The 17208-nt window shown below is 36.4% G+C and overlaps 1 protein-coding gene across 1 annotated transcript in view; it reads left to right on the top strand.

The window, feature by feature from the left end:
- Window positions 1-17208, top strand: part of BRIP1 (BRCA1 interacting helicase 1) — a 115183-nt gene that overhangs the window by 75118 nt on the left and 22857 nt on the right. The window contains exons 15-16 of the mRNA XM_037163755.2: window positions 617-776; window positions 1712-1833. Of these exons, the coding sequence (XP_037019650.2) occupies window positions 617-776; window positions 1712-1833 (282 nt within the window). The remainder of the gene's footprint in view (window positions 1-616; window positions 777-1711; window positions 1834-17208) is intronic.

The following is a 17208-nucleotide window of genomic DNA, read 5'->3' as shown; positions in this document are numbered from 1 at the left end:
ATTCTTTGACATTTCTTGAAGATCCTTTTGTAATCTAATACATGGTTATTTTTGTGAGTGTTCTATTTGTCTATATATTTTCTACTTGTTGGCTATCTGAGTCTCTGTTCATATATTTATTTGTTTTGTTTGAATATGACAAATTTTCAAACAGCTGCCTATGGATTAGGTAAAATGGTCTTAAAGAATTTTCATGTAAAGAATTTTTAGTTAATATTAAAGAAATCCACCCTAGGTTTTAAAAAGAGAATTTTTAGAATTTGTTAACTTTAACAGAAGTCATTTTTTCCCCTGCTTTTGAAATCCCCAATATAGCAACAGCAGAAGTCGTGGCAGCAGCAGTGTTCCTAGTAATAGGAATGGCAGCGGCGGCGGCAGCACTTAACATTCATGGTGCCAGGCATCATGCAAAGCGATCTAAATCAGTTAATGAATTTAACCCAGTCACAACTGTATGACATATTATTGTTTTCCTCATTTTGTAGGGGAGACATGTAATACGCAGGAATGTTAATATGTTTGCCATGGTCATGTTGTAGCCACATTGGCTTCAAACAAATCAAGGTGAGTTTATTCCGTTGGACACACAAAAACTCACTTTCCCTTTCATTTTCAGTTACTAGAAAAGTTAAAAGAACGTTGGCTCTCCACTGGTTTATGGCATAACCTGGAGTTGGTGAAGACAGTCATTGCAGAACCACAGGGAGGAGAAAAAACTGATTTCGATGAATTACTGCAGGTGTACTATGATGCAATCAAGTACAAAGGAGAGAAAGGTAATTGGGAATTATTGGATGATCAATGAAAAAATATTTTGTACTATAAAATAAGTTGGTGCTGTTAGAACTTTATTGGTATTATCTTTCTAAATGAATTGAACTTAGAAGAATTATATTTTATACTCCTGAGTAAAAAGAAAATAAGTTAAAGAAATTCTTTATTTGGAGCTCCTGTAAATATTTTCACTTGGGGCAACATTCAGCTATTATTCTATCGTCTTCCCTATATTACCTACGATGTGTTATGAAAGAGGGCAGAGAGAGCATGCATAAATTCAAGTATCTTACTAGCCAATGAGCCCTGCTTATATTCTATTACATAAAGTGAACTTGAGTTTTCAAAACACGACTGAAGACTCAATATCAAAGTTAGAGAATGTCCATAAGGAGGTTGACGGAAGGACTAATAGTAATAATTTATGAACAGTGCAAGACCATAAAGATCCTATGATTGTCAATATCCTTGTATAATAGAATGTTCTGTGTATATTTTATATACTTTTCAGTATATTGACTCAGTATGATATATTGTATAAATTAAGAATAATTTAGATAGTTCTGAGAACTTTGCATGCTGACGGTAATGGTAATGATTGCAATTTCAATTTTTAAAGGTAAAACAGTTGGTTCACAACTGCTCAGTTCATGTGCAAGTTGCTGCTCTTACATGGTTGTTCTGTTTAAGTTTCTGGGTGATACACAGCTTGTAAGGTGGTTTCCTGCCACATTGCTCCTAAGTGCAATTTTGTTTTCCTGGTATATTTAAAGACATTGAACTTGTTACGCTCTGTCTCAAAATAGTTTTAATTTTGATTCTTTTAAGTTTGCTACTATGATTACTTAAAAATCAGAGCTTTTCAAAATGACAACAATAAGCAATTTCGGGGAATTTTGAGCATGCTTTGAAAAATGTCTACATTCTGTTGCTTAAGACGGAGCCCTCCTGGTAGCGGTTTGCCGTGGTAAAGTGAGCGAGGGTCTGGATTTCTCAGATGACAATGCCCGCGCTGTCATAACCATAGGAATTCCTTTTCCAAATGTGAAAGATCTTCAGGTAGGCCTTCAAAGTCTTAAGAAATTTTATTTACCATAGAAGTTGTTGATTTTGTGTAAAGTTAATTATATCTTTTTCTTGTATCTTCAGGCATCTTATTGTAATTCTGTGTTGACCCAATGAGTGAGAAAGGTTTAATATTTTTAACTTACACTGTCTTTTGTTCAGCAAGAGCTATTTTCAAAGTCTGGCTCCAGGTCAGGAACATCAGTATCTCCTAGGAACTTGATAGAAATACATATTTTCAGGCTCCATCCAGACCTACTGAATCAGAAATTATGGAGGTAGAGCCCAGCAATGTGTTCTGTGATGCTCTTAGCCACAGACTCACACGGGTGCCCCAGAGTTGTGGGGCCCTTTTCCTATCCAGCTGCCTTCTCTCCAGTTAGCTTCTTTAATTCTCCTCTTTCACCTCAGCTTAGCAGGACCACCGAATGCTGCTTACTCCTCAGTGTTCAGGTGCTTTCGTCAGGACGTTTCACTCAGGGAGAGAGCCAAGAATCAAGGAGTTCACCTAATGGATTTCCCTTATCTCTGAGATTAGTCCCATGCTGCCTGGTGCCTACCCCTGAAAGCAGTTGCTTTATCTATTGTGTCTAGTTTTACAGTTAATTACAGTGGGAGAGATATTCCCAAACCATTTATTCTGCTCTTGGCCAGAAAAAGGAGTTTTGCTTCATTATCACTGATTGTTTGCTAAACACTATATTTGAAAAATTATTTGTGGCAATAATTTGAAGCCAAAGATGATGTTATCTTTCATCAGGGAGGATTTTCGTTTACTTTCTATATGCAGTTATCTTTATTGTTAATATTTTACTAGACACTTTGAATTATATAATATTAACAATTATAATCAGTGTTTCTCTAGTTAGTTCCTACTCTTTCCTAACCTCTGGACCTCCTCAAAATTTCCTAAAGTCTTCAAGGGGTGTATAAGCCTCTCAGCCTACAGTCACTTGGGCTTCCAGCACCGTTCTCCAGCTACCAGTGCTACCACTGAGAATGCTGATGGCCACGCCCGGGGTTCCAGTTCTAAAATGGCCAGTGCTGCCTCTGACTGTCGCTACTGATGGAACAGTTGATGCCCACTCAAGAGAGCTGTTGTGTTCACCATCCACAGCCTCAGTGCTCCAGCCCGCTGAGCCTGTGCGCTGCTGTTAGCACTGCTGTTGGCAGTGGTACTGTCTCTTTTGTCTTATTTTTGTACCTTGGCCCGATCTTACTGCACTAATGCTGCTTTATTAGAGTGGAAAGAACTCCTTTCCCTCCTTACTGAACCACACATTCTCCCAAATGTCTTAAATACAGTTTCTCCCCTAAAACTAGCTCTTTCAGTTTGGGCTTGAATCTTCTCTCTTTTTTGGATCTGTGCATGAGTTCTTGAAAGTGGGGAAAAAGAGATAACTTTATAGTGAATACCAGTTTGTACTAAGTACAAAATAACAAAACCTGAAAGGATTCATTTTAAACTCATAATAGTGATTATGTCTGAGAACAAGAGAAAGAAATGCTATTGAGGGTAGTTACCAAAGGGACTTTAGCTTTTTCTATAATGTTTGTTTATTTTAGTAAAAAGCAAGCTTCAAGAAAAGGGTAAACACACAATACAATATATAGAGGATGTATTATAGAATTGTACACTTGAATACTATGTAATTTTATTAAGCAATGTCACCCCAATAAATTCAATAGAAATTAAAAAAAGAAAATATGGAGAGAATATAGACATTTATTATGTTATTCTTTCTGGATACTTAAATAAAATGTTACTTGTGAAGAAAAAAACATTACATTTACCTTCTGTTTTCTCTACCCTCACTCCCAGCAACTGTGATTCTGGGCATTGTTATTGTGCTGGTCTTGGGTTTTTAACACCTTACTTCCTCACAATAAGTTCTTCCCAGGCAGCATGTCATTCTGTCACACCAAAAAAAAGGCACCCAGTAGCCTGCTCTGACATTCCTCAGTAATCATCCTGCTTGTCGTAGTTCTACTTAACTGCATCCCAATTGTGCAAAACAGCAAAACAATGGAAGAAGATTCGGTGAGGTCTGGGTGGGGAGGAGAGGGGCTGTTCTAAAGAGGTTTACCTAGTTTGCCTGGTATTCCCTGTGGTTCCCGAAGGGGCCAAATAGCATAGACCCAAAAGTAGTCCAAGTTGCAGGGACAAGGGACAGATAAGAGAGATTCTTTACTGGCAGTACCAGATGTAAGGCAGGTGTGTTTCTTGTTGCTAAATGTCTGGGTCAGTTCTTGTGTAGCAGATAATGTTAAAACTCAGTGACTTAAAACAACCATTTACTAGGAGATGCATCTCTATGGCTGGGGTGGGTGTTTGGGCAGCAGATGATGTAGGCTGGGTGTGGCTGGGCAGTTTGCTCATTTCAGCTGGGTTTAGTTACCCTGCTGTGGTTTGACCATTGTAGGTTGGATTCAACTGGGTAAGGTCTGTGTTTCATCTGTATCTCATACATCACGGACCAACAGACTAGCCAGAACATGCGATTGCAATGGCAGAGATACAAGAGATCAGACTGGACTGTATAAGTACTTCCACATTTACTAACCTTTGCCCAAAGCATGTCACCTGTGCCCAAAGTCAGGAACATGAGGGTGGGGGTGGGGGCGTGGTAATTCTCCACCACACTTGGCAAAAGATTTAGAATTAAGACTACAAAAATATCCTGGCATGTATTTTTTTAATAACTAAAGGATATTTGTAAGACATCCATCCAAAACACTAATGTTTATAACCTTTACCAGTGTAGGTATACATTTTTTTCTAATAATCAGGGAGGCCTTTTTTCCTTCTTAATGGAAATTTGGAATTGACCAGAATATAGAAGTCAATACCTGAAATATCTACTATCTAAAGTAAATCAGAGCATCATTATGAATGGTTTCTTAAAATTCATAGATGACCAAGTTATTGAAAATATTTATTTGTATACTGCAATGGAAGTACAATGGGATATAAAACATATACAAAGGTCTGAAATTTTTTAAGATTTTATTTATTTTTAGAGAGGGAAAGGGAAGGAGAAAGAGGGAGAGAAACATCAATGTGTGGTTGTCTCTCATGCGCCCCCTACTGGGGAATGGCCTCAACCCAGCCATGTGCCCTGACTGGGAATCCAACCCTTTGGTTCACAGGCCAGTCTCAGTCCACTGAGCCACACCAGCCAGAGCTAAAGGTCTGAGATTTTGATGAAGTTTACTTTATCTATTTTTGTTGTTGTTGTTTGTGATTTTGGTGTCATGGTTAGAAAACCATTGCCAAATCCAAGATCATGCAGATTCCCCCTAATATTTTTTTCAAGGAGTTTCGTATAGTCTTATGTCTTAAGTTTGTTTATTTATTTAAATTGGTGTGACATTCATAATAAAATTATGTAGGTTTCGAGTGTACAATTGTGTACTACATAAATACATCATCTGTATATAGTATACTGTGTTCACCACCTGAAGTCAAGTCTCCTTCCATCACCATTTATCCCCACTTCACCCTCTTCTACCTCCCCCATCCCCTTTCCCTCTAGTAATCACCATACTGTTGTCTGTGTCTGTGAGGGTTTTGTTTGGTTGGTTGGGTTTTTTGTTTTGTGTGTGCGTGTGTGCGTGTGTGTGTTTTTTGCTTAATTCCTTCACCATTTTCACCAGTCCTCCAACCCTGTTCCTCTCTGGCAGCTGGCAGCCTATTCTCTGTATCTATGAGTCTGTTTCTATTTTGTTTGTTACTTTATTTGGTTCATTAGATACCACATATAAGTGAAATCATATGGTATTTGTCTTTCTCTGACGGGTTTATTTCACTTAGCATAATACTCTTTAGGTCTATCTATGCTGTAGCAAATTTAGATATTTGATCTATTTTGAATAAACTTTTATCTATGACATAAGATATGTGTCCAACATTCTTATTCCTTTCAACTCTCATAGACATCATTTAGTTATATCATGTTTTTATAATTAATTATGCCAATCTCTGCCTTTCAGTTGAAGAGTTTAAGGTAATTTAAGGTAATTTCTGATAAGGAAGGGCTTCTGCATTTAGCTGTTTGTTTTTCTAAGTGTCCTGTGTGCTTTTTGTTCCTTAATTCCTTCATTATTGCCCCATGACCTTTATTTGTAGTAAGTTGACTTTTGTTGTTCCCGTTTTGTATTTAGGTAATTTTTGTTGTCTGTATTTTGATTCCCTCCTTTTCTTTAGTGTATATTTTAATTTTTTTTAGTGTTACCTTGGGGATTACAAGTAATATTTTAATCTCTGTACCTCTTTTATATTGTTATTATCATAGATTGCATCTTATTATATTGTATGCTCATAAGTATAATTTATATTTACTGTTTTATGCATTTGCCTTTTAAAATCATATAGGAAAAAAAGGAGAGTTATAAACCAAAAACAGTAGATTTTATATTTACCTATGTAGTTATGTTTACCAGTATCCTTTATTACTTCTTCAAGCACATTTTGCACTGCTTTCATTATATTGTAGTGTTTGTAGGTTTGTTTTATAATCTGTTAGATTGTGTCCCTTGAAGTCTGGACAATTTCTTAAACATCTTTGCATTTCTGTAATTAAAATTCTGCCTTGTAATATAATGAGTGTTCAATAAATGTTGGTTTAATTAATGATTAAATATAAGCTTATTATTTAAGTCTCAAATATATATACACTTATATGTTTAAATATATTTAAGTATTGAATATAGATTGAATATATTAAAGTAAAAGTTAAATATACATTTAATATGCTTATATTTAATATAAGTTATTAGAATAATATTTGGTTTTGTTTGTTTTACTTGGTATTGTTAAAAACAACAACCCTTCATACCTAGATGCTTCACGAAGGCATAATAATGGTAGCAATCATGATTAGGTGATAATGAGGACAGAAGTAAATATTAACATGACATAATGAGGCAATACAGTGCGTTGTTATAATCGTAAATCATTAAAGGAATGGCGGAAGGGAAATGCTTGATCCCAATAGCATTTACACTCCATGTAGCAGAACATATAATGCATAGTGGAACATAATAAATAGAAGGGGTAAGGTATCTTATATTAATTATACTGGCTTTCACTCAATTTTATATTAGTTTCCTATTGCTGTGTTATAAATTACCACAAACAAATTGGCTTAAAACAAGGCACATTTCTCAAGTCACAGCTTCCATGGGTTAGGAGTCTGGGCTTGGCTTAGCTGGATCCTCTGTTCAGGGTCCCACAAGGCTGCAGCCAAATGGGACTGGGCTGTTGTTGGCTGGGCTGCTGTCTCATCTGGGTCTTGGGGTCTCCTGCCAGGCTCATTCAGGATGTTGGCAGGATTCAGTTCCTTATGGTGGTATGACTGATCCAGCCAGGGCTGCTCTTATCTTTTAGAGGCTACTCAGAGTTCCTTGCCATAGGGCCTTCTCCTAGACCCTCTCACAGCATAGTAGGTTATTTCTTCAAGGTCAGCAAGTTATTCTCTAGCTCCAGCCTACTAAAATGGAGCCATATATCTTAATCACAAGAGTAACTTCCCTGTACCTTCTCCATTTAATATAACCTAACCAAGGGAGTGACTGTCCATTACCCTTGCCATTTTCTGTTGGCTAAAAGCAAGTCACAGGTTCGTCTCTCACTCAAGGTGAGAGGATTATACAAGAACTCACGACCTCTCTGGGTTTGTCTGCCATATTCTTGTCTTCTGTAAAATGGGATGGTGAATTAAATGATTTCCATAAATGGCTTTTCCAAAACTAACACAGTACTTCAAATTAGTGGACCACAGGTTAGGATTTCTTGTCTTCTTCTGCATTAATAATTCATTCTTTCATGCAAGATAAGTAGAAGTTATTTATAAGTGTGAATCTTAAACATTCTATCTTATAAAAATGAAACAATCTATTTCTGCATTATTTTCTTATTGTTTATTTTGAATTCTTATTTTACATGTCAACCTTGCACAGGGGCCAGGCTAATCATTCTTTTCTTTTTTTTTTAAGATTGACAATTTTATTTTTTAAATTTAAATTATTGTATTGTTGTTCAATTGCAGTTGTCTGTATTTTCTCTTCAGCCCTCCCTACACCTCCTCCAAACGCACCTCCCTCCCTTGCTTCCACCCTCCCCCTTGGTTTTGTCCATGTGTCCTTTATAGTAGTTCCTGAAAACCCTTCTCCCCACTGTCCCTTCCCCCCTCTCCTCTGGCTGTTGTTAGATTGTTCTTAATTTCAGTGATTCTGGTCATTCTAATTTTAGTGTACGTGGTGCTGAAGCGAGCACTGAATTCTTATTTTGAGTGGTTAAGATTAGTGTCTGAGTTGGAAAAGTGATTTGAGTAGGGGAAAGAAGGCAATGACGTTAATTTTATGATACTAAAATTTTTTCTTAAATTTGAGGCACAGATTATGGAAGTAAAAATTAAAGTACAGTTTAAAATACTAACTTAAGACTTTTGTAGTCTCAATTGCAGGGTTTGGCTTTTAGAGAAGCAGGAAAATGTATGTTAGAGCCAAAAATACAACTTCTTTGGCTGTGACCAGGATTTCCTCTTCCCACCTTGGGGACTAGAAAGCAGAGGTAGGAAAATTTCATTTTGGAGCCAAGTGTGACTTGTTTAGTTCAAGTCATAATTTATTGCACCTACCTCAGGGACCTGAAAATAAAGAAACCCACTATGAAATGTTGATAATGGGCCACTCTGAAGGGCAAGCATTAAACTAACTTTCCCAGTGAGGATTTTTTTTCACATCCACCTTTTCCAGATGCGTCTGATTATTCTATAAGGATATACTTAATCGTGTAATAATTAAAAAGAAAACTTTCTATTTATTAAACCAAAGTATTTGAGGGGCAGAAGAGTGAACCAAGGATTTTATATGATCAGATGCTGGTGGAAAAGTAAAACTAAAAGAAAAGTTGGTTTTTTACAATATAATTAAGTCACAGTATAACAAGGTTTCCCTTTTAGTGAATATCTAAAGCAAATCCTTTAGCCAATTAGTAAGATCTAAAAACTACAAAAGCCTTCAGCTTTATAATTCAGGCATCCACATCTCAAATCAGTAGCATGGCCATAATTTCTGAGGCATTATAAAGTACAATACTTTATGGATTTTAAAAATAGCATTTTATTTGTATTTCTTGGCATAGCTTAGTTTAGGAGCACAGAGAAATATTCTCCCTTCATGGCTATTGTGCCTTTACTTTTCTGAGGAAAAAATTATAAAACCATGGAATATGGCTAAATTTTTTTTATAATTGGTTTAATAAAATTTGATGGTAATATTCAGTATCAGAAGGGCACTTAAAATTATTAAAATAATTTATTGAGAGAAGTAATTTCATTTTTTTGTACTATATTTCTTTACTACTATAGTATATTGAGTTACCAAAATAATTTCATTTATAAACTATTTAAAATTCAGATAGTGATCTGATTAGTTATTTTACTATTGACATATAATAACCATTATGAATTCTTTTTTTAAGAAAATCTCTTAGCTCTGAAGCTACTGAACTATTATTTGAGTATATTATTTTAATTTTGAAAAATTACATTCATGATTGAAAACTCTCGGCACCTATTTTAGTTCTGTTAAATTAGTTACTGACTTTATAACAAACACATTAATGATTTAATGATTTAATTAGCCTTCCCTGATTTCTTGGGTTTTTATAAACCTCATAAAAAGGCCTTTGCTTACCCCAAAGGTTAACAGCATTAATAACATGGAGCGTACATTAAACCAGTGCTTTCTAGTGTCAAAATATTATTAGATGATGGCAGTATTAGAATTCCTAAGTCCAGCATTTCATTTTAAGGAGAGTGGTGTGGTTCCTTCATCTTTCTTTTTGTTTTTACAGCAGTGTAAATATTCATGAGTAGGTGAATGAAGGCAGGGATGTAAGGGGCTATGGTATACCAATATGAACTATTTCAAAAACAGAATCTCACTAGTTTTGAGTAAATTTATGTGTTTCTTTTGAACCACTTTCATAAATGTGTTAATGATGTTGAGTTATTTAGCATTCATTTATTTATTTAACAGACTTTTACTAAGTGCCTAATTTGTACTAAGTATAGTAGGTACAAAAATGAACAAGATGCTATCTCTATACTAGTGATATCTATAATTTCTAGTATTTTAAAATATATTTTATTGATTATGCTATTACAGTTGTCCCATTTTTCCTCCCCTTTATTACCTTCTGCCCTAAACCCCCTCCCACCAACATTCCTCTCCCACCCCTTAGTTTGTTCATGAGTCGTACATATAAGTTCTTTGGCTTTTCCATTTCCTATACTATTCTTAACCTCCCTCTGTCAATTTTGTACCTACAATTTATGCTGCTTATTCCTTGTACCATTACCCCCTTTCCCCTGCCCCTTCTCAGGTGATAACTCTCCATGTGATCTCCATTTCTGTGATTCTGTTTTTGTTGTAATTGTTTGCTTAGTTCGTGTTTTGGGGGGAGGGGTTGGGGTTTTTTTGGTTCAGTTTATAGTTGTGAGTTTATTGTCATTTTACCGTTCATATTTTTTATCATCTTCTTTTTCATAGATAAGTTCCTTTAATATTTCATATAGTAAGGCCTTGGGGATAATGAACTCCTTGAATTTGACCCTATCTGGGAAGCACTTTATCTGCCCTTCATTCCAAATGATAGCTTTGCTGGATAGAGTAATCTTGGATGTAAGCACTTGTTGTTCATGACTTAAAATACTTCTTTCCAGCCCCTTCTTGCCTGCAAGGTTTCTTTTCAGAAATCAGCTAATAGTCTTACAGGAACTCTTTTGTAGGTAACTGTCTCCTTTTCTCTTGCTGCTTTTAAGATCTTCTCTTTATCTTTAATCTTGGTTAATGTAATTATGATGTGCCTTGGTGTGTGCTTCCTTGGGTCCAACTTCTTTGGTACTTTAAAATAAGTTTTCAATTTCTTACTCTTCTGCTTCTCCTTCTGCCCCCTCCCCCCCCCATGATTTGGATGTTGGAACATTTAAGGTTGTACCAGAGGTTCCTAAGCCTCTCCTCATTTTTTGAATTCTTGTTTCTTCATTCTGTTGTGGTTGAATGTTTATTTCTTCCTTCTGCTCCATATCATTGATTTGAGTCCAGCTCCCTTCCCTTCTCTGTTGGTTCCTTGTATATTTTGCTTTACTTCACTTTGCATAGCCTTTACTTTTTCCTCTATTTTGCGACCATACTCAATCATTTCTGTGAGCATCCTGATTACTAATGTTTTGAACTCTGTATCTGATAGGATGGCTATCTCTTCACTGTTTAGTGGTTTGTGGGGGCGGGGGGTTGGAGCTTTGATCTGTTCTTTCATTTGGGCCATATTTCTTTGTCTCGGTGTGTCTGTTCCATTGTAAGGGGTGGAGCTTAGGTATTTACCAGGACAGGGCAACCCACTTTTCTGTGTTGTGGTGCTTTATGTGGGGAAGGGGTCCAAGAAAGAACATTCCTTCATGCTGCTTGCTGGCTCTCTGCTGGCTTTCAGTCACTACCCCTGCTACCCACAGTGAATTGGGCCCTTCTGGTGCTGATTCCAGGTGGGTGGGCTTGTGTTCATTTTAGGACCTTGTGGGTTTCTCCAACAAACTCTCTTGTGAGGCTTAGAGTTTCTCCCACCACCACAACCCCCACTGATTTTTATAGCCAGAGGTTTTGAGGCTTTATTTCTCTGCACTGGAACCCTGGGTTGCATGGTCTGTCTGGCTCCCCAGTTGTTCTTCCCAGTTTATCTACATGCAAATGTGGGACCACCCAGTAGCCAGCCTTTGCTTTGCCCACCCAGTCCTCCAGCTGCTGCCTTGCTGGGTGTCCTCTCTGCCCTGGCTGCCTGTCCTCCCATCCTATCAGTCTGAATGAATGTTTCTTTTACTCCTCAACTGTTGTACTTCCATACAGTTTGACTTTCTGGCACTTCTGGTTATTTTTTGTTTTAAAATTTAGTGTCTTTGTTTTGGTTGTGCAAGGAGGCAAAGTGTATTTTCCTACACCTCCATCTTGGCTGGAAGTCTTTGATATCTATCATTTAGTAAAGGACTAAAACATGTAACAGAATGTTTTGGTGGGTTACAGTCTGGCTGTTCAGTTGCTTAGGGAAGGTGAGGTTGAACAAGACCTTTCACTTTCCATCCAAATATTCATTTACTTTTACTGATTTTCTTAAAATAGATGGAGGAGCCAGAAAGATGATATATGAATTTTGTGTACATTGAGAATCAAATATACAAACAATCGATGAAGAGGAATGGCCTCATCAAGGCCAGATTACAAGCCTATACAGATTACTCAGAATAATCTTAACTATTCTTAACTATTTTCTGAATATCTAGCTAGACTACCAGTAACTTAATATAGACTTTGGTGGCATAGTGATCCACTACACAGATGACAGCCCTCTGTCACGTGGAACTTACCATCCGGTGAAGAATATGAACATTAAAGTAAGAAGAAACAGTTACTTACAGTTGTGATGAAAGCTGTAAGAAAAAGTCACAGGAACCGTGAGAGTGTGAATGGGATCCTGACCTCTTTTGGGAGGGGTAGGGAAGACTTCTGAGGAAGTGATATTTCAGCTGACAGTGGAGTGAAGGCCAGGAGTTAAGTGGGTGCAAAGAATGGATAAGAGTATTCTCAGCCAAGAGAACAGCATATGCGAAGGCCCTACGGTATGAAAGAGGATAGCAGTTTCCAAGAACTGAAGAAGCTGAGGTCGAGAATGACTTTGGGGAAAGTGACATGTGAATAGAGGTTGAGAGAGGTATTAAGAAGTCAAATCATTTTGGGCTCTGTATGTCATTTTAAGGATTTGAGATTTTATCATAACTTATGGGAAACCAGATCCAGTAATAGAGCCTGAGGTCAGAGTGTAGTGGAGTTCTTGCTATAGTGTAGCATCTGATACAGAAACCTACCTGGACGTAGCCTGGATAGTAACATGTGGTTCCAGGGGAAATAGACATCTGTGCATGTAAACTTAAAGGGCCATAATACTGAACTCCAACATTATTTGCTGTTGAAATTGTTGGAAACACTTAGGCCAAATCACAGATATGGAAGAGAAACCTGTTGCCTCTGAAGGTCTAGAATGAGTTTATCTTCAATTATTTAAACCTTTTTTCTTTCTCATTTATTTCTAGCTTTGTTTTTAAAAAGATAATTTGGGCCCTGGCCAGTGTGGCTCAGTTGTTTGGAGCATGGCCTATAAACCAAAAGGTCACAGGCTCAATTCCTGGTAAGGGCACACGCCTAGGTTGTGGGTTTGGTCCCTGGTCGGGGTGTGTAGGAGAGGCAACCAGGCAACTGATCGACATTTCTCTCTCACATTGATGTTTTCTCCCTCTGTCTCGCTCTTGTAGTGTCTCTAAAATCAATAAGCATGTCCTCAAGTGAGGATTAAAATAGTAATAATAATAATGGTAATAATAATAATAGTTTGGCCAAAAGTATTGTTAAATTAGGTTCTAAGTACATTTTGAAATTCTAAAATTAAAATGTTATTTAAATCTAAGTATGCCATCTAGGTTGATAATTTGTAATATTCCTTGGAAATAAAAAATGAGAATAACCAAATCCTTTGTTGCCATCCCTCCTGAAAAACAAACATAAAAATAAAATAAGCGGATGAATTGCTGAGGTATTTTTAATTTATAAATTTGTAAAAATTTCTGTATATCTTAAAGGAATGTTTTGGGATCGCACTTAAAATCATACAACTTTAGACAAATACAATATGATTTAACTTATATGTGGAATTTAAAGGACAAAATAAACGAAAAAACAAAATTGAAACAAGCTGACAGACTGATGGTTGCCAGAGGGGAGGGCGGTTGGGGGACTGGGTGAAGAGATAAAAGGATTAAGAGATACAAATTGGTAGTTACAAAACAGTCATGAAAATACAAAGTACAGCGTAGAGAAGATAGTCTATAATGTTATCATAAGTGTGTGTGGTGTTTGTGGGTGCTTGAAATACTGGGGGGGTTGCTTTGTAAAGGATATGATTTCTAACCACTACGCTGTACACTTGAAACTAATACAAAATAGTATTGAATGTAAACTGTCATGGAAAAATAAAAATTTTTTAGAGTTAACAAAATTTTTAAAGTTTGGTTAATAGCCTCTTTCTTTTTCTCTCAACACTCATGTCATTGTATTTTGTTAGGAAAAAAAGCCATAAAACCAACAAAAACTTTTGTTTTTGAAAAATTCTGCAGTTATTTTCTTGTGTTCTTTTTATTTCTTTATTTATTTTTGGAGAGGGAGAACAAGAACTTTGTTGACCTTTGTATTTCACTTTTGCTCTCGCAATAGGTGGAAGGCTTTAAAAGTGAAATGATCACTTTGGGGCTTGTAAGGTTGTTTGACACTTAACTACTTCCGCTGGCCCAGGCCATAATCAGCAGCACTAACTCAAGAGAAGCAGTAGAATTTTTCTTTAACTTCTCTGAATACAACTTTAATTTTTTTTTTCCAGAGTAGAATTTTGGTTGTAGTGGATTTTAATTTATTTGCTTAGATCCCCCTAAAGGCTACTCCTGAGTGTGTAGATATGCAGATGGACTTCAGGTGAGTGTGTCACTGGATATTTTTTCCAGCTATAAAATGTCAAGGTCTCGGATAACATAAGCTATAGTAGACATCACTGTCTGGTGTTTCTAACATGTCTTTCTTGCTTTTCACAGAGACTCAAATTTTGATACCTTGAGAATGAGTTCAGTTTATGCTTTCTAACTGCAGGCCAAATAGCCCCAATGTGCCAGGGAATATATATAATAAGCTGCAGAACTTATTTTCCTATCACATCAGAATTTCCAAATTTGTTGCCTAAAATTACTTTATAGCAGGGTTTCTCAAGCTTGGCACTAATGACATTTTGGGCAGGATAAGGCTTTGTTGTGAGTGATATCCTGGGTATGGTGGGATGTTTAGATGCCAGTAGCAGACCCTTCTTCCACCAGTCGTGACAACAAAAAATGTCTTTAGACCTTGCCATGCCAGTATCTTCTGGTTTAACGCCATTGCTTTATAGTAAGATATACAAGTGTGTGTCATGAATTAAAATGAACAATCTTTTAAAATTATTTGTATCAAGTTGAAAAAAGTCCAATAAAACTTTTACTGAGGGCCTAATTGATACTAAATACAGCATATGGCTTCTTACATTAACAGTCCTTGGCTTCTACCCCATTCCCAGCCCCTGCTTCTGAGGGGCAGTGACTTTTACTTCTTTTAGCTATTTTATCTAGTATTTTTACCCCCATATTTTACCTTTATTTAATCAAGTTTAGACTTTATTTACTTCCTATGTGAGATAAGAATTTAGCTTACTTTACCTTTCTCTTTATCTTCCCGTATAACCATATCAAAAATTATTAAATTCATAACCAATATACATTATTATGACTATGAAAATATTGTTCACTATAGTCAAATGACTGGTTTCCTTTCCTGGATTTTTTTATGAAAGATCTTTAAGTAAATCTTCTACCTCCCTTTAATAAATCTGTGCAACACTTCTCAATACAATTTTATTATCAGACCTGACAGATCACAGGTCAGTTCTTCTTTTTTCCCCCCTGAAGGCATCCCTGCTTCAATCCCTCCTGATCTCCTCCTTCAATCAGGACCAAGTAAGTTGCTCTTTCAGCCCACTAACTGCCAACATCCCAAGATTTCCCCTTGGCTGTCATCCCAGGATTTTGATGTGCATGTCTTCTGTGTTAGATCCCAAGTTTCTTGGGTCTCAGATCTTCTTCCTGTTTTTGTTTACTGTTTCATCCTTGTAGTATCCATCTACCTTGTAGTATACGCTATGCATCTATTTTCTGACTCTTTCTGGATTCTGCTCACCTAACTGGCTTATTTCCCATCAATAATTCTGTGGCTACTTCAGTTTGAACTTTCACCTTTCTTCTTTGTCATTTACCATTTGCCCATCTGCTTTTCGTGTTCATATACTGGGGTTTGAGGTTACAGATGTCTCCTAGTTTAATTGAGGATGGAGACTATATTTTGCTTTCTCATTTGTCTTTTAATTTTGGTTTAGTTTTTAAGAGGCAAGGGAAGAAGAAATTTCTTTGGCGGGGGCAGGGGGGCTTCCTGAAACCAGAATTCTTCATACTTTCTTCATTCTTCATTACTTTCTAAGATCAAGTATTTTAAAGTATTATGATCCTATATTCTTTACTTCCACATTTACATTTGCGAAGCCTTGAATCAAACATTTGAAACAATAATGTTAAGTTAGAAAGTGATATTTAAAAAAACAAAGGGTATTTATGTTTGAAAGATAAGTGAATGTATTAATAAAAATGTGGATGGCAAGATGTCTCATTTGTTGGGCTATGGAAATGCTAAACAGAATTTTAAAGTTTTAAGTGTATTTTAAGTATTCATGTAATTTTTTTTTTACTTGTATACTTTCTCTTATGTTCATTTTTAAATGTCACAGCATTTCATGTAATCATGTAAATCTGAATCCGAGCTTCCTCGCACTGGGATTGTCTTCCACGGTCTATGCCTGCCATTGCCTCCAAACTTTTGTGCAACCTCCTCAAGGCACAGTACTTATTATATCTTCTAGCATCCACAAGCCTCTTCCATGAGAGATCTTGCCATCTGAATGTAGAAGGTCTCTGTCACTTGCTGAATGCAGCACTAGCAAAGCCTTTTAATATTGGTTCATTCCTTTAAGAGCCTAGGTTTCCATTTACAGCCTCAACTTGCTCTGTTATGTAAGATAGATAGTTCATTATGTGGGTTTTTGGGTTGTTTTGGGGGGTGGTTTGGCTAAAAGGGTTTACTCATAGTTATTGGGCTCTCATAATGTTAAGAGTCTCAAGCCTTTAACAGAGGAAGCTCTAGATTATAAGATATGAATCATATTTAGACTAGTAGAGGACCAATCGTGTACATATTCTATATATTATACCACTTACATATTTTATATAGTTCTTCTTTAAATACAGCTCATAGGTTGCAAAATGATTAAAAAAAAAAATACTGTGAAGGAGCCCTGACTTGTGTGGTTCAGTGGATTGAGCACCGGCCTGTGAACCATAGGGTCACTGGTTTGATTCCCAGTCAGGGCACATGCCTGGGTTGTGGCCAGGTCCCCTGTGAGGGGTGCGTGAGAGGCAACCACACATTGATGTTTCTTTCCTACTCTTTCTCCTGCCCTTCCCCTTTGTCTAAAAATCAACAAATAAAATCTTTGAAAAATATTGTGAAGGATATTAAAGAGTGCAATATTTGAAAAATATTGTGAAGGATATTAAAGAAGGAAAAATATTGTGAAGGATATTAAAGAGTGTTATAATGTCTCAGAAAAATTAAGATCAATTGCAGAAGTCATTTAGA

This window comes from Artibeus jamaicensis, unplaced genomic scaffold (genome assembly GCF_021234435.1).
Source record: "Artibeus jamaicensis isolate MK-2021 breed Jamaican fruit bat unplaced genomic scaffold, CSHL_Jam_final contig_1998, whole genome shotgun sequence".
Lineage (NCBI taxonomy): Eukaryota > Metazoa > Chordata > Mammalia > Chiroptera > Phyllostomidae > Artibeus > Artibeus jamaicensis.
This window is presented reverse-complemented; position numbering and strand designations above follow the sequence as displayed.